Source organism: Suncus etruscus, chromosome 8, assembly GCF_024139225.1.
Source record: "Suncus etruscus isolate mSunEtr1 chromosome 8, mSunEtr1.pri.cur, whole genome shotgun sequence".
Classification (NCBI taxonomy): Eukaryota; Metazoa; Chordata; class Mammalia; order Eulipotyphla; family Soricidae; genus Suncus; species Suncus etruscus.
In genome coordinates this window covers 94,776,036-94,801,998 of record NC_064855.1, presented here as the reverse complement: position 1 = coordinate 94,801,998, position 25,963 = coordinate 94,776,036, and the positions used below count along the sequence as shown (strand labels likewise).

At 38.0% G+C, this 25,963-nt stretch overlaps 1 protein-coding gene across 3 annotated transcripts in view; it reads right to left on the bottom strand.

Moving 5' to 3' along the window:
• The window catches only part of SLAIN1 (SLAIN motif family member 1), a 57,996-nt gene that overhangs the window by 30,515 nt on the left and 1,518 nt on the right, over nucleotides 1-25,963 (bottom strand). For all 3 annotated transcript variants that reach the window (XM_049778728.1, XM_049778729.1, XM_049778730.1), the window contains exon 2: nucleotides 9,742-9,881. In XM_049778728.1, coding sequence (XP_049634685.1) covers nucleotides 9,742-9,881 — 140 coding nt within the window. The remainder of the gene's footprint in view (nucleotides 1-9,741; nucleotides 9,882-25,963) is intronic.

Sequence of the window (25,963 nt, the reverse complement as noted above, 5' to 3'; positions counted from 1 at the left end):
GAAATAGATGCAGCAGAAATAAGTGTGGGACAGATGGAGAGAAGACTGCAGAATAAATTAAAGGTTTGAAATAAAATTCCAGAGACCAATAGGAGGGGGACAGAGAGGTGAGTTGAAAAAGGCAGGTGAGGCAGAGATAACGGTTTGAGAAAGGGAGACTCCAAGGAAGGAAGGGGCAGGCAACAAGGACTGTGATCTCAGGATTTGACAATAAAAACCAGCAGAGCCGGTGGAGGCTGGAGTAAAGAGCCAGTGAAGTGATTAGGAATGGTGAGGCTCCTCAGGGAGAAGAAAAAGTGGTTGCAGAAGTGAGCCTGGAGTGGCCTGACAACAAGCCAAAGCTGAACAGCTCTAGAAGTTAGCAAGTGCCTGTTTTGTTTTTCTATTCTGCAAAGAGCATTTCAGTTTTAGCATCAATCCAAGGATATAGGTTGAAGTAGCTGGAGTGTGGTGGCAGCTGTATTTTATCATTAAACTTGTCATCCTTGACCAACATTGTCATAAGGCCAAAACAAAAAAGAAAACCCTGACTCCAAGTATTTGCGATTTAAGCACATTTGAGATCTAGGGTAAGAGTTTGATAAGAAAAGATAGCCGAGGAGCTAGGAAGGTTAGCCAACCGTATTCATTACCATAAAAAAAAAATCAGAAATCACTACAACAAGCCAACAGAAGGGCCAAGTTTTCGCTGGCTATGTAGGTTCTAGGGCAACCTCTGACCTCTACCAGCACAGCACCGAAGCAACTGTATACAAAAACCTAAATGAATGAAGTTGGAGAGGCCCCAATAGATGTTCTTGTACTCTGAGTGAGATTCTCCTAATATCAGGATTACGAAATAAGATTCTCCTATTTTTTTAACCACTTGCAAATGTGAAAAGTAGGCAGGGGATAGAGCTCAAAAATTTGGAGCACAGGGGCTGGAGAGATAGCACAGTGGTAGGATGTTTGCCTTGCTCATGGCCAACACAGGATGGATCCTAGTTCGATTCCTGGCATCTCATTTGGTCCCCCAAGCCAGTCAGGAATGGTTTCTGAGCGCAGAGTCAGGAGTAACCCTTGAACACCACTGGGATTGACCCCCCCAAAAGAAAACCCCAGATAAACAAAAAAAATCTGGAGCACAGGCTTTGCACACTGGAGGCCAGAGTTTAGCACCACTGGTCCCCCCACCCCAGCACCTGGCTGGGGAGTAGATTCTCATCAACACTAAGTGAAAAGCTCTCTCTTAGTTCCCAAACCACACAAGAACAGGCAGAAGATCAGATCTGGCTCTAGTTTCAGTCCTGGGATATACACACCATCAGAGTACAAATGATTAGAGCTGTATTGGAGAATTTGGTTAGGGATTGAGGCACATAAATGTTGGTCAATAGCTGACTTCCATACTATCATTTTTTTATATCACTGAAGTAAAGACCAAGAAAATATCAGAAGGGTAGTATTAATCCGTATACTGTTTTGCATAAAGCAGTCATTTTGATGTTAATTCCTCTAACCTATGAATTTGTAAAATTTTTCCCATTTCCTATTGTCCTCTTCTATTTTTTTAAACAGTGTCAGTTTTCCATGTGTGTCTGTCATATTCTTTCCTGATTTCTAAAGGTTTGATGTCTTTGGACACTATTTTTTATTTGCTTTTTGGGGGGCCACATCAGCAGTGCTCAGGGGTTACTCCTGGCTCTATACTCAGAAATTACTCCTGGCAGGCTCAGAGAATCATATGGGATGCCAGAAATTGAAGCTGGGTTGGCCACATGTAAGGCAAATACTCTACCTGCTATGCTATCAGTCCAGCCCCTTTGGACCCTATTTTATTATAGACCATCTTTATTTCTTTTTTTTTTTATTTAAACACCTTGATTACATACATGATTGTGTTTGGGTTTCAGTCATAAAAGGAACACCACCCATCACCAGTGCAACATTCCCATCACCCAAGTCCCAAATCTCCCTCCTCCCCACCCAACCCCCGCCTGTACCCTAAACAGGCTCTACATTTCCCTCATACATTCTCAATATTAGGACAGTTCAAAATGTAGTTATTTCTCTAACTAAACTCATCACTCTTTGTGGTGAGCTTCCTGAGGTGAGCTGGAACTTCCAGCTCTTTTCTCTTTTGTGTCTGAAATTTATTATTGCAAGAATGTCTTTCATTTTTCTTAAAACCCATAGATGAGTGAGACCATTCTGCATTTTTCTCTCTCTCTCTGACTTATTTCACTGAATGAAATGAATGCTTCACCTAGAATACTGTACCCAGCATCTTTATTTCTTTCTCTCTTGCAAACAACTGACTTTGGAGCCAGAGAGAGACAGTGTTTATGCACATTCTAGTTGTTATCACCATGGTGCTAATACATGTGCTTACAAGAGGGGTCGGGCTTCCTCGGGTGGAGCTTGCATACCTATCTGCATTGTGGTGCTAGCTATGGGTTACAGTACTTTCAGTTTCTGCTTGCACATACCTGTCTCTGTTGCATTGGGGTCAGAAATGCTTGTGGTGTCAGTGATCACAGCCAGAAGCTCTGTGCAGCCCAAAAGCAGAGTATTCTCTCATATACCAAGTCCCAACTTATCTCAGGGCTGGTCCACATGCTATTGTAGGGTCTGCCCATAGTCCCATAGTCAACTACTTTAACTCATATAGACTCGGGCATGTTCCATCCTCAGGAAAACACTTTCTCTCATTTCACTGAGACTTGCTTTCCTCAACTAGGTAATGCCATCAGCTGGTATTAAGACCAAAAAATGAACAAAAATAAGAGCTACTATCTGCTTATATCAGCTCTATGCTCTATGCTCAGTTACTCCTGGCTTTATGCTCAGAAACCGCCCCTGGCGGTTTGCATGAAAAGCAAATGCCTTACCTCCATGCTATCTCTCCAGCCCCTACTTATAGCTGCTTTTAATATTAGACCACATACTCCAAAGGCCATGTCTGATTTGACAATATGCCACCATTCCAGCCTGGAGATCAGACCTTCACTTAGCAAACAGTTATTACATTTCTTTATCAGATGAGCATTCTAATGTATCTATGGATCAAGGACCATTATCTCTGGAAAAAAAGAGCCTAAAATTCCTGCCTGAGATCAGTTTTGTAGAGCTCCCAAGAAATCTACATGAACATATGCCAAATAAAATTTCATTGCCACAGAGGCAAAATATAATCAATTACACAGCAGTATGAAGGATACTCTGGGAAAATCTCTCACTTTTTCCATAGAGGCGGTAGGTAACAAAAATTGCATGTCAACTAGATAATTCATTATGGCAAACATTATGCACTATGTTGAGTGATTGTTCATTTTAATAAACACATTTCAAAGCATGATGAAAATGCAAAACAAAGCCACATGCCTGTGTAACTGACAACACATAGGGGAAAATTATTGAAGATCTGACTTAACACATCTCCACTTTACTAGATATAATAGGTGCAAACTACAAATTTCACAGGAGCGCAGTCCTTGACTATTAGTTGCTGCCTATGCTAAGCATCATAACCAATACTGAAGCAATACAATAGGGCTGTTGGGAATGTAATATGGAAATCCGGAGCAATGACAACACTACTCGAATTTCCAACACAAGGGAAATGTCAAGAGGCCAAGTCTCTGTACCCAAATTTCAGCCTGAATCCAAATGACTTTTCTAATAAAAGGGAAAACTTTACCAAGTTTACCTAAAATGAACCACACAGACTAAGTCTTAATTCTGTACTCCAAATGGACAGGGCAACTCAAGACGGGAAACATGAGCTGATGGAGATAGCATCTTGGTCATGCAAGGAGAAACTGGACAGAGCCCAGGAGAGATGACAGATAAGTTTCTTAATGTCTCAACACAATATCTGCAGCTTTCACCAATAATATACTAGAATAGTCAACAACTTCCTTTATTTTTCATTGGTTAAATTTAGAGAGAAACACTCCATAATAACAACAAAGAGAAGAATGGGAAATGGTATCATAGGAGGATAAAATGAAAAACTCAATTATGAGATAATAACTATGCACATGTGACCCCAAAGAAAATAAGAGATGGTTGTAAGGAAACATACAGGAGTCAGTGTGCATGGCTGCACTTTTTGAGAAAACTACACCTACACTCCTCAAATGTGTCCTGTCCTGATTTAACACTTCTACATATTCAAGTATCGTGAGGCAAGATAAGCTTTTATTAGCTGGTCACAAATTAATTGAACCACATACTGGGTGTTTCAAATTGCTTCGGTAAGGTTTTTGATCATTATTTGGCTCTTTGATCATTATTTGACCCCAGCTTCATGACACAGAATTACAAAGATTGTACGTTCAATTAATTTCACTGAAATTTAGAAAGCCATGTGAACTGATGATGCTAGCCAGGTTAAGCTCTACTTGTTAGTTTTATTCTAAGGGGGTGGAAAAGTTAGAATTGAAGGAAGCATCTTCATATGAAATGCATAAGAATAGGAAGGAATAGACTGAGAGGGTCTGAATTTTCTACCGTTTTGAATAAACTGTACTCATAAAACTTTTCAAATTAAGATATCCATCCCTTACAAGCATCTCTATTTATAAGCAAAAAAATGCTATTAGTTTTCTATTAATGTCTAAGTATCCAATTAGGAGGATTCTCAGTACTTCTAGGTTCCACTTCTGAAAAAAGGAGACTACATATTAATTATAGAAATATGTTTGCATAGTTTCATGGCACTTAAGACATTTTTTCAAAGTATTTCACGGTCAACATCTCCTGAAAACTTTACACTGTGAAATATGCTTGTTTGGCATTAGGAAGAACAGAAGTTGGAGCTGGAGCGATAGCACAGAAGGAAGGACATTAATTTGCCTTGCAAGCAGCTGACCCAGGTTCAATCCCCGGCATCCTATATGGTCCCCAAGCTTGTCAAAGAGTGATTTCTGAGCACAGAGCCAGGAGTAACCCCTTAGCACTGCTGGGTGTGACTCCCCCAAAAGCAAAAGCACTAAGGGACAAAAATCTAATCACCAAATCAAAATTCTTTCCCCTAAATATATTCCCTCACCAACAGTGGGCATTCAATAGTACAAGATGACACACACTATTCTCAGCTCTGGGGAATTCCAACAGTAAGAAAAATAGATTTATCTCCCCTTCAAAACCAACATTTTAAAGAGTACAACAATGTTTGTTTGTTTTAGCTTTGGCTAGTCATATACCATTTATGGCCAACGAGTTACTTAGCTCATCTAGGAAATTTTAATTGGCAATAAATACAAAAGCCAACATTCAGACAGAGCTTAAAACACATTTGCAAATGCATTAAGTGCATTAAGTGTCGGTCTGTTCAACAGGAAACTGAAGTTTGTATGAGCCCCTACCTTCAAATACTACACACACACAAAAATAAAAAGATTTTTCCAAAACAGAATGTGCATCCACATGAAATGCAGTAATACTGTAGCAATATCTTGAAAGAGGAACATCCACTGGTTGTCTGGGTTTTGCTTTCGTCAAAGGATAGGTTTTATTGCATAATTTAATTTCCATTAATTAACAGAAAACTACCAAATTTAGTACACTCTACACATATCAGGGAGGGTGAGAGGGAAACTGGGGACATTGGCGGTGGGAAATGTGCACTGGTGAAGGTTGTTGTGCATTGTATGACTATAATTCAATCATGAACAACTTTATCTATAAAACAAACTGAGTTATGAACAACCTTGTAATCATGGCGTTTAAATAAAGTTTTTTAAAGATTAAAAACAATCAATACAAAAATAAACCTTACCAAAAAATAGGAGGATTAACGAGGACCTGCATGCTACAAGATAAATTCAGCGAGGACAGAGTCTGAAGGTTTGCTGTGGTCATTGCTATCCCTATAACCTAAAATGGTGCTTGGAAGATAAAAGCACTTATAAGATGCTTTAAAACATTATATATATATATATATATATATATATATATATATATATATATATATATATACACTAGGAACAAAAAGAAGGGGGGAAGACAGAAATTTATAAAACTTGAAGCTGAAATCCAGGAAAATCAATAGTCAGTTCAAAGACACATCTAAGAAGTAATAGGGAAAAATGGAGAAAGTATTATTATAAAAGGTTATGTAAGAAATTTTGCAGAGCTGAAGTTTACTGACTAAAAGTATATATATGTATGTAGATATATCTGTGTATATATACATATATTTGCTTTATATATGTATATAGGCTTAAATATGTTTATGTAAATATATAAATTTATGTATATACACATTATACTTTTACTATCTATCTAACACAATAGGGGAAAAACAAATTTTAAAATATTACAAACAAAAAATTTAAAATATCCCCGCCAAAGCATTACAGATAGAAAGGTGGTAATGACCAGAAATGAGAACAACACAGGACTTCAAGAGCAATTCAGAAAGTAAAATCTAATAAAGTAATACTTTCTGAACCCATTTGGCAGTGGTTTTTACCCTTAAACTCTATATCTAGAATCAAGTATAAAAGTAAATCAGTAATAAAGATATTTTCAGATATATGAGGTCCTCATACTCTCATATGCCCACACTGCCTCTTTTCTCTCATATCCCTTCTCTGCATCCCATCCCACAAGGAACCAGATAAGAGCAATTTAAGAACCCTACCAAAAAAAATACTTTGGGGGGACAAGCTTTGGGGTAACACCCAGGTAGTACTCAGAGCTCCTGGCTCTATACTCAGGGATTACTCCTGTCAATACTGAAGGGATTGTAAGTAATAGTATCAGGGATTAGTTATGACAAGAGCCTTAATCCTTATCTCTCCAGCTCCACCTAACACACTATAAAAAGCAAAAACAAAATTAAAAGCCCTTGATAGATTTATATGACCAATTGTATTAAGTATAATTCTTGGGACTAAATTCATAATAATTTATTATCACTAAGTGACAAAGAACTTCCCCAAATCAGTTGTGCATTTTTATAATTAACTCTAGGAAAGAAAGAAAATGACAAATTATTACATGATTTAGATATAACCATTTCATTTATAATCAATTGTATAACCCAGAATTGATAAAACATTGCACAGGGAATTGTGCAAAAAAAAAAAAACAAAAAACAAAAACAAAAACAGGAGGGTTAATTGATTCCTTAATTTAATTAAAAGAATTAAATCTTAAACCATCAATAAAAACCCTGTAGATAATATATAACTGACAACACAATCAACACCATACATATTGGTAACTTTAAGAAGTAAACAGCAAAAAGAAAACAATTTTAATTAGGCAATTAGAATTAAATAATAAAATGGGAATTGTAGGATGGAGCAGGAATCCCATAAAACTAATTCTTATTAATCTATATACACATGGCTTTACAAAAAATGTTAAATTTCAAAAATATTTTTCATCTAATAGAAAACCAATTCTACTGGGTTACTTTCTAATCTCAAGAGTGCACATATTTCAAACAGAGATATTTAATATTAAATTTGTTATACAGATTTAATAAAGGATTTATTTTTGGTTTTGGAAAGCTATTTCTTAAACTCTGATATGAAATTTGTGAATAGGGATAACTCATCAATTTGCTCTCTTTACTTCAAATTCTGCTTTAGCAAACCCTTGCAAAGAAAAGTTAGATAATCAGAATAAAATCTCAAAATCAGAATAAAAGCTTTAGAGTAGTTTGGCCAAAAGGTCTAAATTCTGTTACAAAATAAGCAATATGGGGTCGGAGATAGCATAGAAGTAAGGCGTTTGCCCTGCATGCAGAAGGTTGGTGGTTCGAATCCCGGCATCCCATATGGTCCCCAGAGCCTGCCAGGAGTGATTTCTGAGTGGAGAGCCAGAAGTAACTTCTAAGCGCTGCTGGGTGTGACCCAAAAACAAACAAACAAAAACAAACAAACAAAACAAAACAAAACAAAACAAAAAAGCAATGTGCATTCATGGTATACAATAGTTAATAGGACTCTCTTGTATATTTAAAAGTAAAGAATAGAATACCTGAAAAATACTCATCAAAAAAATTTTGATTTTTAAGAGAAAACAAACTAAGGTAATTCATGTTTGCTAGGTTTATTGTGGTTAATAAAGCAATATACATATTCAATTGTCTTGTAAATCTGAAAAAAAGTGGTATGTCGATGGTCTGAAAAAAATCTCAGAAGCAATTCCAATTAAGGCTACTGACATGAATTTTAAAAAAGCCTTTTTTCCATTTTTAAAAATAAGTTTGATACATCCATCTCACTCCTTGCAAATGAACTAAAGCAGTCAACAAATTACAGCCTGGGTGGCCCAAATGTAATCTCATTTTGTAATTCCTAGCTAAAGAATGGGTTTTATATTATCTCAATAATTAAGAATGTAATAATAATGATCTTCATGAGGGAAAAAACACATGAAATTCAAATCTCAGTGTCCATAATTAAGGGTTTATTAGAAGATAGCTTGGCTCATTAATTTTTGCATCTACCCTTGGTTCCTAGGGATGGCAGAGATGTTTGCGGTGCACAAAGCCAAAAATATTTAATATCTGGCCCCTTTCAGAAAGTTTGTAGAAACCTGTGCTAAAAGATCCTAGTTCTAAACTTCATTTTAATGAAATGTCTATCATTAATCCATCTTTCATTTCAAGAGATGTTTGAATAAAGACCCTTAAGTGCACCTGTGAATAAACATTGACAGGAAAAACTCCAGAGGGATTTAATTTGTTAGAGTCACTCAGGCTTAGGAGAAGAGTATCTTATTTCCAAATGGCTACTCACTTAGAAAAGGCTGCTGATATTTTCAATTATACAAAGGTTCCTACTACACTCTTCAACCTTCTATTATCAAATTGCTCATTTGGTTAAAATGCTAATAAAACTTGATTATATGTTTCACCTTCCAATATCTCCCTGGCCATCCCAGTGATGCTCAGGAAATTATACTGTGCCAGAGATCATACTGGGGGTAGTGGCAGACAAGGGAGGATCTTATGGCTGTACTATATGTCCAGTGTTTAAAGGTCAAGGCTTTGGGTTTTCAATGCAACTAAGCATACAAACAACCAAAAGGGTCAGCTTCCTTGGGTCTGACTACAATCCCAGTTTTTTACCTTAGGATACAGCTACACGCCACAGTTTACTAACACCAACAGAATCAAAGATGGAGTCATTTTCTTTTGCACTTTACTTGCAAATCAAAAGGCTATAGAAGGGAAGAAACAAGCTAAAAGTCTGGCTTCAAACAAGCATGAAACTATAGATACTCTGTATTGAGAAATCATGAAATGAAGTGAACTGTGTGCAAATGCAGTACCTCAGAGTGAGGTTTTTCCATTTAAGTGTTTGTTCCAACACTGACCACAAGATCAGAGTTGAGAGAATCTTGTTCAACCTCATAATTTGAGAAGGAAAAATGAATGGTACCAGTACCAGACAGTCATATGAATATTTAGTGGAAATAAAAATGATCAAACTTGAACACCAAGCCCAAATTCAATGGCAACAGAATCGCTACCCAATCTACAACAAGTTGTACAAGTGGGGAACAATTACACTAGCATTATGGGGGATAAAGGAGGGAGATATAGGATGCATGCTGGCAACAGGGGTGGAGGGAGGACAATACTGGTGGTGGGAATGCCCTTCATTCATTGTCACTATGTGCTTTAAATATTACCATGAAAAATTTGTAATTCATTTTGACCACAATAAAAATTAAAAAAGAAAAAAGATAGAGAGAGTGTCCAAGGATGTGACTGTGCCCGAACATGATTACCTTGCTCCAGTCTGAAGCACAAAGAACGCCTGGCTGCTTCCATCTCCGGAGTTGGATTATCCAGGACGTGTCTACACCACTGCAAAGGGCTTGGGTTTTTTTCAGACAGTGTGAATGTCTTGGGAGAACCAACATATAACCTTTAAAAAAAAAAGAGAGAGTATAGGTATTATATAGGAATTTTATGACTCCTTACAGAGAAAACAAATACCTAACATTTCCTATAGAAATAGCTAAAGAACATGACAAATCCATGAATATGCTGTAGCTTGTTGAGAAAGAAGATAAAAAACACAACAACTAAAAAGCCATGTCCTAGAAAGGTTGTCGGAGTTCAGCTCATTTTGTTACTAATTCAGTTGGAAAGGGATGAAGGACAAGTGTGACTGTCACACATCTGCTACCAGAAAGCACAACAAGATGTAGTAGTCAGGAGGCATCTATTATAAATTAAAAAAAATTCTTCAGCTGAACCAATAGTAGAGCAGGTAGAGTGCTTTTCTTGCATGCAGCTAACCCCTGTTTGATCCCTTGCATCCCATATGCACCTCAATCTCCACCCCCATCCCATCCCCAAGGTTGATAGGAGTAATTTCTGAGTTAAAAGCCAAAATGCGGGCCCGGAGAGATAGCACAGTGGCGTTTGCCTTGCAAGCACCGATCCAGGACCAAAGGTGGTTGGTTCAAATCCCAGTGTCCCATATGGTCCCCCGTGCCTGCCAGGAGCTATTTCTGAGCAGACAGCCAGGAGTAACCCCTGAGCAACGCCGGGGTGGCCCAAAAACCCAAAAAAAAAAAAAAAAAGCCAAAATGCTCCCTGAGCACTGCCAGGTATAGCTCAGAAATCAAAACAAAAGTCTCAAGAGCAAGAGCAAATCAATTACTGATTCTTTCAAATTATTGTGTGTTAATTGTCTATTATTTATTAATTGTGTATTAATTATAAATTATTGTATATTAATCAAATACACACATACCCAAATTTATACTAAGCTCATTGTGAATTTCTTTCTCTTTAAAACCATCCCAACCCCCCCCAGTGCTTAAAGACAGGTTGAATTTTAGGGACATTCACCTGCCTCCCAGACCTGGGGTCATGGGGATGTACTGGTAGCCACAGCAAAGGTTTCCTCTCATTGATGATAGACTATTGGCAGTGATGTGGTCACAAAAAAGGTTTATCTTATAGATATATACATATACATACATATATTCATTTTAACAAAGTGGTTACTAAAAAGGTTTGTCTTATGGATATATATACACACACATTCATTTTGACAAAGTCACAAAGGAAGAAATACAAGAGTAGGGGATTGTACCCAATGGCAGAATGGAGCATCATGGACTTGAAAAAATAAAGAGAAAAGAGAGAGAAAGGAGGAGAAAGAAGAGGAAGAGGGAAAAAAGAAATCATGGCTCTTGTAATTATGCTCTAGAAAACTGTATTCTAATTACAAATCTCATTAGCAAAATACTCCTTCAACATTATTACTGTTCTAAAGAACACATGTTCTTAAAATAACACACTTCAGTATTCACTCCTTTGTTGCAAAGGAGACTTCTACCTATCAAAGGAATTAATAAGTCAGCCAAAATGGGAAAATACTACTTGGCTGGGAAGGTACTATTCTTAGTTAAAATATTCTTATACATCTGAGGCCAGAGAGGTAGCACAGCAGTAGGGCATTTGCCTTGCATGCAGCTGACCCAGGATGGACCTGAATTCAATCCCTGGCATCCCATATGGTCCCCTGAGCCTGTCAGGAGCGATTTCTGAGTGCAGAAAGTAACCCCTGAGCAACACTGGGTATGGCCTACAAATATAAATATATATATACATCAGAGGTTAGCCAAGTATTTCCAGAGAATTTGGGATCTCTTTGAAATACCAAGGCCTGAGAATGATACGAGGTCTGTGACAACTAAACTCTGCAATGCAATGCAGCTCCAAGTGCATCATGATGTGAAAGCAAATAAGCATGACTATGTTTCTATAAAATATGTGACTGTCAAAAGTTAAGATTTCCCTAATTTTTTGACACAAAACATTATTCTTTTGGGAGGGCAGAGATAGTACAGCAGCTATTGTATGCTTGCCTTGCACATGACTGACCTGGATTCGATCTTTGCTACCAAATCTGGTGGGTCCTTTAAGTCCTGTCAGGAGTGATCCCTGGGCACATATGTGGAACAACAACAACAAAAAACCCAAAATATTATTTTTACGTATTATTTTTTTAGGTAAGAATTTAGCTTAATAGGTCATAGGCACAAGACTGGCTTTTTCATAGGACAGCTGAACTGATTCCTATTACAAATGAAGATCCTAAAATATGTCTTTTAACCAACTCAACAATGATTCTAGGAATCTCCATCTTGTTTTCCAGAAAGGCAGGACCTATTGACATTCCGACTACAATGAATGAGGGTCACTTTCCCCCTCATCTTCATCCCAGCACTAATTGTTCATGTTCTCTTGGGTGAATGCCAGTCTCTGTGGTATGATAACTCCATGCTGTGAGAAATAATATCTCACTACTGTTTTAACTTACATTTCCTTGATTAGTGATATGGATCATATTTTCATATGTCTTTTGGCCATTTGTTTTTTGTTTTTCAGATCTTAGAACATAAAGACTCTGTATGTTCTTTGTTACAAAATGATCCCTCAACAGCAACAACAACAAAGGATTTCCATATGCTTTTGGCCATTTGTATGTGTTCTTGGAGGAAAATTCTGTTAATTTTTTCTGCCCATTTTTTAAATGAAATTGGATGGTTGTTTTTTTTTTGTTTGGATTTAGTTGTTCTTTATTTTTCTTGGTACAGTCCTATCAGTTCTTTATATGTCTTAGATATAACTGTTTATCAGATGGATGATAGGCAAACAATTTATCACATGCTGTGAGGTATCTTTGTGTTTTGATCACCAACTTCCTTTAAGGGGCAGAAGCTTCTTAGTTTAATGTAGTTCTTATTTGTTTATCTTTGTTTCTGTTTTCTTGACCAATAGTGTTGACTCATTAAAGATGCCTCTAGCTTAGATGTAATGAAAAATTCCGTCTATATCTTCCTCAATGACACGAATTCAGCTTTGATATGTGATCTTGAATTCATTTTGATTTAACTTTTGTGCATATTAGAAAGAGGACTGAGTTCATTTTTTTGTACATGGCCAATTAGTTTAGCCAACACTATTTGTTTAGACACACACACACACACACAGGAAAACAAACCACCTAGAAACTGAGCTCCCATTTGAATCAGCAATCCTCTTATTTCTTATATCAAATATGCTCCAAGGACCCAAAAACAAAATGGAAAAAAGATATTTGCACCCCTGTTCCTTGCAGCACTATCCACAATAGCCAAAATCTGGAATCAAGTGCCTAGAATAGAAGACCTGATAAAGGAACTGTGGTACATACACATATTAGCATAGTACTTGGCCAGAAGAAAAGATAAAATCATGCAATTTTCTATTATGTGGATGGATCTGGAGAGCTTCAAGCTGAATGAAATCAGAGGGAGAGAGACCAGCACAGATTGATCTCTTTCATATGTAGGATATAAAGAAAACATAATGGTGGAGTAACAAATGGCCAAAGGCAGTGGGAACAAAGAACACAAGAAGTGGTCTCCAGTAGGAAACAAACCACTTGGAGAAAGGGAAGGAAAGGGAAAGGGCTACAACTATGGTGGAAGGAAGTGTTTGACCAGAAGGGGAGGATGCTTGAAAGGTAGTTAAGTGTCCTGTATAAAACTTTATTAGTAACAGTATCAGAAACCAAAGTGCCAAAAGTTATTTTAAGAAAAAAGGCGCTCTCATAAAGGAAACTGGTGGATAGGAGGTGGGGTTGGGGTATAAGTAGAGGAAAATGCATGCTAATAAAGGGGTTGGTGTTGAAATGCATGTATATGCCTGAAACCCAAATCATTAGTAACTCTGTAATTCACAGTTACTAAATTTTAAAAAGCTAGAAAAGAGTGATTCTAATATTTCATCCTTTAGATCAGAGGTTCATTTTATCTGAAATATAGCACCCAAATTTATCAAACATAAGTCTACAAAATACCCCCTTGGAAATCTACCCCTTTTTTGGGATTTTTTAAAAAAGTAATATCTTTATTTAAGCACCATGATTTATAGTTGGGTTTCAGTCATAAAAAAGAAAAAAACCCTTCACCAGTACAACCTTACCATCACCAATGCCCCCATCTCCCTACCTTTTTAAAGTGAACAAGCAGAGAGCACCCCTCCATTTATATCCAAAGTTATTACTCTGAGTAACCTGCCATATTTCCAGTGCTCCCACATAGGGGAAAGTCCACAGTTCAGACCTCACCAAGGGGGGAGTCTCTCTTCCTCTCCTCCCCTCTCTTTGCTTGTTCCCCCTCCCATCTTCTCCCCTTCACTTCTTTCCCTTTCCTCTCTTCCCTTCCATTCCCTTCCTCTGTCTCTCCCAGTTTCTCTGTTTCTGTCTCTGTCTCTCTTTCCTTCCCTCCCCAGTTTTGCTTTCTCTCTCTGTCTCCCTCTCCCCCAAATCCCTCACCCCTAGTACCATCAGCTGATGATTTCTGGCTTGGGAACATACCCCACACCCAGATGCATGCCTTGGGCTTAGCCACTCACTTAATTCTATTATTCCCATTTGTCCAAACACTTGTTTCGGCAAAAAACTTTGGCAAAAATAAAAATCCAACTAAAAGAATTGAGTTCTTTCCCTTTATTATATTTCACAGAAGTATAAAAGTGTTTATATCAGGAAAAATAAATGAACCATGACAAGACTTAGACATACTAAAATTTGAACTGGCAACATGTTCAATCTCTAGGAAAGTGCACCAGAGCATCTGCCCATGCAGAGCTTTATTTATATCAACTTTAAGATCACCTTTCTGGGGCCCGGAGAGATAGCAAGTGTTTGCCTTGCAAGCAGCCGATCCAGGACCAAAGGTGGTTGGTTCGAATCCCAATGTCCCATATGGCCCCCCGTGCCTGCCAGGAGCTATTTCTGAACAGACAGCCAGGAGTAACCCCTGAGCACCGCTGGGTGTGGCCCAAAAACCAAAAAAAAAAAAAATCACCTTTCTGGATCATGGGGAGACTAGTCCACGTAGCATAAAGTTGGCCATCTTGGGAAGAGAGGGCAGGCCAAGCCCTGCTTTGCCAAAGCCACTCCTGCTGCTTCCATCACCCACAATCACCATTTTCCTGGTGGCCCTGACTCATCACCCCTTCATGATTCACTTTAGCACCAGCAATCTGACCAAACTTTATGTGCACCTATTTTGGAGCTAATATCACCAGGGCTTTTTGGAATTAGTGTAATCACCCTCCCTCCTATCTTCCTTTTTCCAAGAGGCCTGGCAGCTCAGTACTAATCCCTAAAAGTAACAGTATAGTGTTTTGAATTTCAGGACAACTTCATTTGATGCTGTCATCCCTACAAACACACCAATTTAACAAAACGAATAACAACAAGAGCTTACTAAACCTTCTGCCCCAGTATTAATAACTTCATTGGAGATACAATAATTTTCACAAATGTGCTTGCTACTGTACTTTTCCTTCTTTATTTCAAACTTTCCTCTCTTTCTTTTAGTTTTCCTTTTTTTTTTTTTTTCAATAACTTTGCTTTCACTTAGGTGGAAACAAATGTATTATGTCAACTATGTGATACATTTTCTTTAAATAAAGTAAAAAAAAATAGAACACTTTTTGGGAAGCCAACAAGACAACCAATATCACCAGTAATTTGGCATATTCCTTTTAAATAAAATCCTGACACTAAATATATATATATATATATATATATATATATAGAGAGAGAGAGAGAGAGAGAGAGAGAGAGAAAGAGAGAGAGAGAGAGAGAGAGAGAGAGAGAGAGAGAGAGAGAAGAAAAACAACAACACACACAGTCGGTGGAAAGCCTAACAACAGTATTTGATACCAAGTGGAAACTAACACTTGATACTAAGTGATGTATATACAGAACAAAATTAGGACATAAAACAGTTTCTTTATTCTTGAAAGAAGAAATGACTACAACAAAGACAAGAGTTAATGGATGTGTCTGGAAGATCAGGTATCTTCCAAGCAAAACAAAGACAGGGATTTACAATGGGGAAAAATACATAAGAAAATTTAACTACTACACTAAGGTAGATCAAATCTGATTTTTTTTATTCTAAAATATACCATAGACACAAAGAATAGGTTCTCCCCCCCTCCAAAAAAAGATTTCCCAGAGAAGGAGTAAGGCCATCAGATTCTATAGCAAGAGCACCTATAACCGTCTAGTACAACTAGATGAAAAAAAATATAAGACATCACAAGAAGCTACCCAGATCACAATGTACACCAATAGCCAGAACACAACAGAAATTAGAACGAAATGAGGACACTTATGTCAAACATGTGTGAAATAAATAATTTTGATACCCAGATAAGCAATGGACTTTTGGATGAGAATAAAGTTCTTTTAAGATAAAAAGCATTTCCAAGTATACTTCTTAAACTATTGGAAGGTTGCTTCACCTCAGGAAGCAGGTAAAATCCCAAGGATTTGAGATATAGGAAACCCAACATAGATTAGAAATGGAAGCACTCTCAAGACAAAAAATTTACTACATTCAGAATTATCAATTGCCCAATGGCCCAACTTCACCACTCCTCTATGTATCTCTGCAAAGAAATTAATCTAATTAAATTCCAAGTGTGCTGGCATTTGGGCTAATATCACCAGAATCTTTCTTTCTTTTTTTTTTTTTTTTTTGGACACCCAACCCTCACTTCTCATACTTCCAGAAGCCCGGGCAGTTGAAAGCACACCCCACAAAAGCCACAGTGTCAGTAATTGTGCTTGGAATTCCTGGAACAAGAATTCCTACAACAAGTCCAAATTTTTAAACAGTGTAATATTCATAGAAACACATCGATTTAGATGACAATGAGTATTTAAAGCCACCTAATGTTCAGAATTAAAAGTAACAGAATGATCAACTAGCAACAAGAGCTTACTAAATCTTCTGACAATGACTTAAGAAAATTACCTCATTGTGAGAAACAATACTTTTCACAAATTTTTTTGCTACTATACTATTTTTCTTCTTTATCTCTTTTCTTTTTTATTTTTCATTTCTATAGAAATTTCAGTTTTTTCAACCAAGATGCCCTTCAACAGACGAATGGCTAAAGAAACTGTGGTACATATATACAATAGAATATTATGCAGCTGTCAGGAGAGATGAAGTCATGAAATTTTCCTATACATGGATGTACACGGAATCTATTATGCTGAGTGAAATAAGTCAGAGAGAGAGAGAAAAATGCAGAATGGTCTCACTCAACTATGGGTTTTAAGAAAAATGAAAGACATTCTTGCTATAATAATTTTCAGATACAAAAGAGAAAAGAGCTAGAAGTTCCAGCTCACCTCAGGAAGTTCACCACAAAGAGTAATGAGTTTAGTTAGAGAAATAACTACATTTTGAACTGTCCTAATAATGAGAATGTATGAGGGAAATGGAAAGCCTGTCTAGAGTACAGGCGGGGGTTGGATGGGGAGGAGGGAGATTTGGGACATTGGTGATGGGAACGTTGCACTGGTGATGGGTGGTGTTCTTTACATGACTGAAACACAAACACAATCATGTATGTAATCAAGGTGTTTAAATAAAATATATATAAAAAAAGAAATTTCAGTTTTTTAAATTTCATTTTAAAATAGTTAATTTATAAGGAGGAGGAGAAAAAGGAGAAGGAAAAGAGAAGCTAGGACAATTCAGTCAATAGTTCTGAAAGGAAAGGTTTATATATATACATATATATAAGTACCATGCACTAGCCAATTGTGCCAATGAAGCTCCTGCAGGAGTTAACATCTAAGATATTCAAGGCACTGATAGAACTTACCAAGAAAAAAACATCTAACCTCATCCAAAAATGGTGATAAGAAATAAACAGATGCTTCCTCAAAGAAAAAATACAAATGGCCAAAAGGCACATAAAAAGTGTGCTACGTCACTTATCATCAGGGAGAGGGGAGAGCAAATCAAAACAATAATGAGCAATCTCATAACACAGAAACTAGCACACATCAAAAAGAACAAGAACAATCAGTGGTGGTGTGGATGCAGGGAGAAAGGGACTCATTCACTTCTGTTGGGAATGTAGACGGGTTTATCCTTTATGGAAAACAATATGGCTATTCCTCAAAAAAAAAAAAAAAAAAAAGAGAGAGATTTAGCTTACATTTATCCGGGATGACCATTTTTAGGAATATAGCCTTAGAACCCAAAACACCATGCAGGAAAGTCCTCTGAATTACTATTTTTGTTGAAGCACTGTTTACAATAGCCATAATATGGGAATAACCCAAGTGCCTGAGAATCAAGGAGTGGCTAAAGAAACTGCGGTACATCTATACAATGGAATACTATGCAGATGTTAGGAAAAACGAAGTCATGAAACTCACCATACCTGGATAGATATGGAAATTATTATGCTAAGTGAAATGAGTCAGAGGGATAGAGTAATCTCACTCATTTTTGGAATGTAAAAAAAAAGATAGTGTGGTAGACATAGAGACAATAGAGATGAAGGTCAGGAGGACAAGTCCATGGCAGGATGCTTGCAGCAAAGAACCAGGACTGCAGTTAGGGTAGAGAAGGGTCCACTATGACAGTGACAGTTGGAACTGATCACTCTGGGAAAAACAGGGTTCTGGAAGGGGATAAGGTAATATACATAGTGCCCTTTCATTAACAACTATGCAAACCACAGTATCAAAAAGAGAAAAGAAGGGGCCAGAGCTATGGCACAAGCGGTAAGCTATTTACCTTGCATGTGGATGACCTAGGGCGGACCAGAGTTATCCCTCGGCGTCCCATATGGTCCCCTGAGCTAGGAGCAATTTCTGAGTACATAGCCAGGAATAACCACTGAGCGTCACCAGGTGTGGTCCCCTCAAAAAAAAAAAAAAAAGAGGGGGTGGGGGAAGAGAGGGAGAGAGAGAAGTGAAATGTCTGCCCAGAGGCAGGCAGGGGGGAGAGTGGGAGGGAAATTGGGGACACTGGTGACAGGAAACTGCACTGTTGAAGAGTGGTATATGTTCTTCAACTGAAAGGCAATCATGAACAATTTTGTAGCTCTGATGTTTAAATAAAGTAATTATTAAAAAAAAAAAAGAAAACAGATTTGAGTAACTATTAGATGTGTTTGATTTATTGAGAAATTTTATGACCCTAATTGAATTTTGGGGCACATACCACAGATTGTAGAGAGTGACAGAAGAAAAGAGGGGTCATTATTAACTCTTGAAGGAATGAGATTGGGGAAAATAAACAAATAAACAATTAACAGGCTAGTAACAGTTCTCACCATGATACAGGCAACACCATGCAAACCCACTATGAGAAAGGAAACAATGGTCTGGGGCAAGGAGAATTTAGTTTTCATATTCTAAAGAAAGACTAAAAAAGATATCTGGACTATAAGGACTGTTTGTAGCATAATCTATACCATAGGGAGTTATTGTAAAGTGTTTAGTAGAAAGATTTAAAAAAAAAATAAGGAAGAAAACGAACAGCTAGGAGTACAAATCTATGCCTATGTTGTTGGTCCCAGAGGAAGGGAATAGTAGAGTACTACCAATTTATGAATTAAGCCTTGGTATAAATAAGTTCTTTTAATTATTTATAACCTATTCACTGGACTACTACCATAAACTTTAGAAGCTGTATGCAAATAAGTGGCGCTATGATAGAAGTGATCATCTTCAGAAAGGGCCATCAAATAATGTACCTAGAATAGCTTTGAACCTATTTCTATTGCAAGACCTAGATTCAAAAGGGAGATAAAACACTGCAATCAATCAGCAACAAACTCCTTTCCTAAAACATATCTACCTAATTATTTACGCAAAGAAAGCACCTTTGATTTAAATATTCTAGAAAGTTGTAAAAATCACCTTATTCACTGCCACTACAACACTGGCAACGTATATAACATCCTTTTTGTCATTATTTTATGCAACATACCACCCTAGTGACTTTCAAAACACTGCTTCAAATTCTAGAATTTCATTGTATCTAGCATCAACATAGAAATGCCTTATTCTAAAACTCTAAAACTCTTCGAATATTTAACATTTACCATTTAAGATGTAAGTTTTCCTTACCTAATTCCTTTACTTCTAATGACTGCCAAAAGCACAGAGCTGAAAACTGTTTTCCTCACACCACCCCCCTCCCCCATGCCATTTCATTCTGGATCCCATAATTTATTACATGTGCTAACGTTGGATTGTCAGAAATACTCCAAATCCCATCATCATAACCCTGAAGGCTTTAGATGAAGGACTACCATGGAGTGGGGGTGGGGAGTCTCAGCCTGAGTTAGTCTCAAGTATTTAGCTCCAAAGCCATCCGTTTGTAGCTAATACATAATTAAATAGACCTGTGACTGAGAATTAATACATAGCAATTTTCAGACAAGTACATTTCCGCACTTTAACTGCCCCTTTTTATTCAAGCATAGCTAAAGCATCAGTAAGGGTGAGCCCCATCCATCACTCTCAGTGCCCAGTATTCGAGTCTCTGGCAGCTGGCAGAGTCAAAGTGGACAGTGGTTGTAACACCAACTGTTCACCTCCAAGCTATTCAGAGCTACTCACCTCCAAGCTATACAAGTCCAAATCTTAGTTCCTGAGTTGCCCTGTCGCACTCTCATGCTCCACAGTCAGCTCTAAATTTAGGTTTACGACTCTCTCTTAAACCAAGTTGTCCAAGTTCCACGTTCAAAAGACACATCGGCAAGCCCACAATTCCATTTCCTTCTAGAAAACACGGTGCGTTTTCAATTAGCATTGTCAGAAAGTTGAAGTACCCTCTGGTCTTTTCAATGAAAATCAATTAGGCCCAGAAACAGTTAAGGTGGTCTAATTTAGCAGTGCCATATGTAGAACACAAGGTGTTCAGCAGCTTTGATGAAGATTTGGCAGTGATCTCAGCCAGCTGTCCAGGGGCCTGGTGTTACACATGGGCGAAGGGTATCTCATTCATTCCATTTTTCTTAATTTGTACAGATCACCCATTTCCATCGTATAATTAACTACTTTCCTCCTGTCTCTTCCAGTTGGGCAAGCTGAAAATCCCTGTCATGTTCCTTTTACATAAGTCTCAGTATTCTGTGAATTGCCACCCTACCGAAATAAATGCCTCCTTCCATGGCTGAATTTTATATTAGCTGGTTGTGTGTTGGGCCACACCTAAGTGGCGTTCAGTGCTACTCCTAGCTCAGTACTCAAGGAACCAAGCCATGGTGGGAACTGAACCCCACTTCCTTCATGGAAAGCATGCACTCTAGTCCTCTGCCTGCTCCCTCCAGCCAGCTGCCTATTTTTATCCTGCCATTGTATCTAGTAGATACAGAATTGTCTTCTATCCTGCAGAGCTCAAGACCTACCATTCCCCAGTGCCACCCTGGCTTTAGACAGCTATGCTTTTCCACCCATTTTAGCCAAATCCACTTTGCTTTCAAACCAGATAAGCTTCCATTTTATTTTGCTAACTCTGACCATATACATGATTCTATTCACTAGTTCCACCCAAGTCACACACTCATAAAGTTGAATTGAAACCAAGTCTGACATCGCACAATACAATTTATTCTGTTCTCATTCTATTGTTAGCCAATCCATTGGGTATTGTTATAATCCATCCACTGTTGGCTACAATTAAGCTTTTGGGGAAGGGGGGCAAATGCCAATACTCTCCAGGGGTCCTCAAACTTTTTAAACAGGGGGCCAGTTCACTGTCCCTCAGACCATTGGAGGGTCTGACTATAGTAAAAGCAAAACTTATGAACGAATTCTTATGCACACTGCATATATCTTATTTTGCAATGAAGAAACAAAACAGATACAAATACAATATGTGGCCCGCAGGCCGTAGTTTGAGGACCACTGCTCTAGACAGTGAAAATTGATTGACTTTGAGTCTTCAAGGAATCACTGAATGACTTTTTTGTTTTCAGTTTACATGTCATTTCATCTCAGAGCTTTAGTGGCTCAACACTGAAATAAGGCACTTGTAATATAGGTCATGGAAAGGTCTAGCATGAAGTTAATGGGTCCCTGTGTCACTGGGACCAATTCTATTTGTATGCTGTGGAGCTTAAGCCTAGTGACATAATCTCTGACAGATTAGCTCCTCACTCAGGCACAAAGTGTGTTCTGGATCCATCAAGGCTGAGGCTTTTTTATTTGATCTTGTGTGTCAGTTTCTCCCTGGTGAATTATGGCTTTGGTTAAGATCACTGCAGAATCAGCAAAGCAGAATCAGTGCTAAGATCACTGCAGAATCAGCAAAGCCGGAATGCAGTGTATTATGTGTTAGAAGAATAGGACTCCGGGATCAGAGAGATGTGGGCTGTGCCCATGTGGTAGGCCCAGATTCCATATCGAGCACCTCATACTCCCCTGAGCCTTGCTGGAAGCAACCTAAGAGCCCTGAGCTAGCTGTAACCACCAAAGAAAAAAATCATGTTGAAGTAACTGGACTTCAAAGTCAGGTTTTAAAATTCCAGCTTTAATTTTCTGAAAATATTCTAACAGTACTATTCTAAGAAAGCCAGGTGTTACTAATGCAAAAAAAAGCATAATAATTGAGTTTAAAGTCTACAATGAGGAAGGAACTACAGAGGCCTTCACAAGCATCAAGAAGGGGGCTTTATTTTTAGAAAACAATATGGACATTATTCAAAAAAACTAGAAATTGAGCTTCCATATGACCCAGAAATACCACTTTTAGAGATATACCCCAGGAATACAAAAATACAATACCAAAGTGCTCTCTACACTCCTATGTTCAGCATAGCATTATTTACAATAACCAGAATCTGGAAACAACTCAGATGCCCAACAACAGATGAATGGCTAAAGAAACTGTGATACATCTACATAATGGAATACTATGCAGCTATCAGGAAAATGAAGTCATGAAATTTACTTGTACATGGAAGGACATGGAGACTATTATGCTGAGTGAAATAAGCCAGAGAGAAAGAGATACACATGAAAAAATCGCACTCATTTGTGGGATATAAGAAAAACAAGAGAAAGTATGGTAATAATAGAGACAAAGTTCAGGAGGTCCAGTCTAGGGTAGAAAGCTCACCACAAAGAGATATGATGGTAGCTAAAGTCGAAAAGGGTCTACTAGGATAATAACAGTGGGATTGATAGCTCTGGACAAAATCTAGGTGCTGAAAGTGGAGAAACTAACAGGCAAGGCACCCCTCCATTAACAATAGTGCAAACCACAGTGTCAGAAAAGAGAGAGAGAGAGAGAGAGAGAGAGAGAGAGAGAGAGAGAGAAGCAATTTGCCTGTCCTAGAGCTAGGCAGGGGTGGAGGTAGGGTGGAAGGGAAAGGGGAGACATCAGTGATGGGAAGGGTGCACTGGTGAAGGATGGTGTACACTGTATGACTGAAACTTAACAATGAACAATTTTGTAGCCACAGTGCTTAAATAAAGCAAATTAAAAAAAAAATTTAATGGGGCTGGAGTGGTGGGTGGCACAGTGCCTTGCACGCACTAACCTAGGATGGACCATGGTTCAATCCCCCAGAGTCCCATATGGTCCCCCAAGCCAGGAGCAATTTCTGAGTGCATAGCCAGGAGTAACCCAAGTGTCACCAGGTATGGCCCAAAAACCAAAAAAAAAAATAAAATTTTTTTAAAAAAGAAGGGGACCTAGCTCTGACTTTGCCACAGCTGATTTATTGACTCATCAAAAGATGAAAAGTCTGCAGAGTAAAACATTACAACATATAACAAACCTTCCAGCTATTACAAAACATCTGTAAATCAAGTGACCTTAAAAAAATTCTAAGTCCATATCAATAAGATTCATGTTTTTTTTTCCACCTGGGATTCTAATTCTAGGTTGTTTTGAGGAAAATGTTTTACAAAATGTTTTTAAAGTGTCAAGGCATTACCGATTTGTTTATACACCTAAAAACAGATGAATGAAATTAGTAAAACCTGCTAACAATTTAGATTTACTTTTGAAGAGTAGAGAAGCTAATCCCACTAAGTTAATTCTTTAAAAGTTATTTAAATGTGGGGCTGGAGCAATAGTACAGCGTAGGGCATTTGCTTTGCACGTGTTCAACCATGAATGAACCCGGGTTAGATTCCCAGCATCCCATATGGTCCCCCGAGCCTGTCAGGAGTGATTTCTGAGTGCAGAGCCAGGAGTAAACCCTGAGTTCCATAGAGTGTGACCCAACCCCCAAAAAATAAAGAAAAAATTTATTTAAATGCTCTTTTACCCCCCAAAAATACTCTATACAAGAAAATTCTAGATAGAAAGATACTAGCAATAGTTGGATAATGACTAATACTAGCAATAGCTGGAAAGTGACAAAATGAATTAGGAACCCATTCAAAATAAAGAAAATATTGGGGCCAGAGTAATAGTATAGTGGGTAGAGCTCTTGCCTTGCATGCAACTGACCCAGGTTCAATCCCCAGCACTCCATTGGTACCCCCAAGCCTTCCAGAAGTGACCCTTGAGCCCAGAATTAGGATTAACCTAAATACCACCTGGTGTGGCCCAAACCCAAACACTTCACATACAAAAACAAGAAAGTATTAAAATGGTATTACTTAGTATGCACTATTATCAATTCAATACAAATATAGTAAAAATGGAAATGCTAATATCTTTAGGTACACAATATATCCCCATGAAAAGTACAAACAAATTTCCTTCAACATTTTAAGTAGGAAATAAATCTAAATATTTGAAGGTGCAATGAGGATAAAGTTATCAGCAACAACCTAAGAATTATCTTCAGTACCAAATTTAGGCTGAAACAAATACAATACTTGAACCTAACATGAAAAAAATAAAGATGGATCTTCTAAAGAATGGCATTAAATTCCCAAAAGTGGTAAGTTGTCAGAAATATCACAAATTGAGTTGTCCTGTTGTCCAAGCACTAAAGATTTTGCACAGTGAGCTCTCATTGTTATAGCCTCATATCATATATTTTGATTATCTGAAGCTAGCCAATCGTTAATATATTTCAGAGTTGGCAGGTTCAACACTGAAGAATGTAGAGGGGAAACTTCCACTTGGGAAACCACCAAGTTCTATCTCCTATTCCCTCATGCACAATCATGCAACAGGCACAGAGTGGAGAAGTCAACTTGGAAAAATTAAAAAGGTTCTTTTTTGGTTTGGTTTGGCATTTTTGGGTCACACCCAGCAGTGCTCAGGAGTTATTTATTCCTAGCTCTACACTCAGAAATCGCTCCTGGCAGGCTCTTAAACCATATGGGATGCTGGGATTCGAACTACCGTCCTTTTGCATGCAAGGTAAATGCCCTACCTCCAGGCCATCTCTCCGGCCCCTGGAAAGGCTCATTAAAAAAAAAAAAGTTCTAATTTTAGAGGACCTCATACACTTGCCCAAGTTCCACCTTCACTGAAGCATTTACCCCTTGGACCATACCCCATTTAAATGAAGCAAACCTACCAATCCAGCAAAAGTATATTATGCCATTGCAACCTCTAAAACAAATTAACTAGAACCCACCCCCACTTCCTGTCATTCATGGGAAGGAGGGCTAAGTTGTGACAACCGAATAAATGTTGCCAGCCTCCAATTTTCTGACACCCAACTAAAAGATTCTGCACCAATGACGTTTCTTTCAACTCCCTTCTCTCCCCGCATCCCTTTAAGTTAAAAGCAAAAAGGTCCTGGGGCTCTTAACTAATTCCTTGGTTCAAGCTACCAATCCATGCCCCAGAAGTCCTTTTTGGGGATACCCTTAAGCCAGTGTTGGTCAACACTTTGCAAAGAGCAAGTCAGGCATACCTACTTTTCACCTGAAATTCAGTCGTGAATAACTTTGTTATTCACTGCGACTTCATAATAACAATAATAATAATATTTAATAATAATAATAATAATAAAAGAAATAGGGGCTGGAGAGATAGCACATCTGTAGGGCGATTGCCTTGCACGCAGATGGATAGATGGGGTTCAAATCCCGGCATCCCATATGGTCCCCCAGCCTGCCAGGAGCGATTTCTGAGCGCAGAGCCAGGAGTAACACCTGAGCGCTGCCGGGTGTGACCCCAAAACCAAGTCATGATGATGATGATGATGATGATGATGATGATGATGATGATGATAATA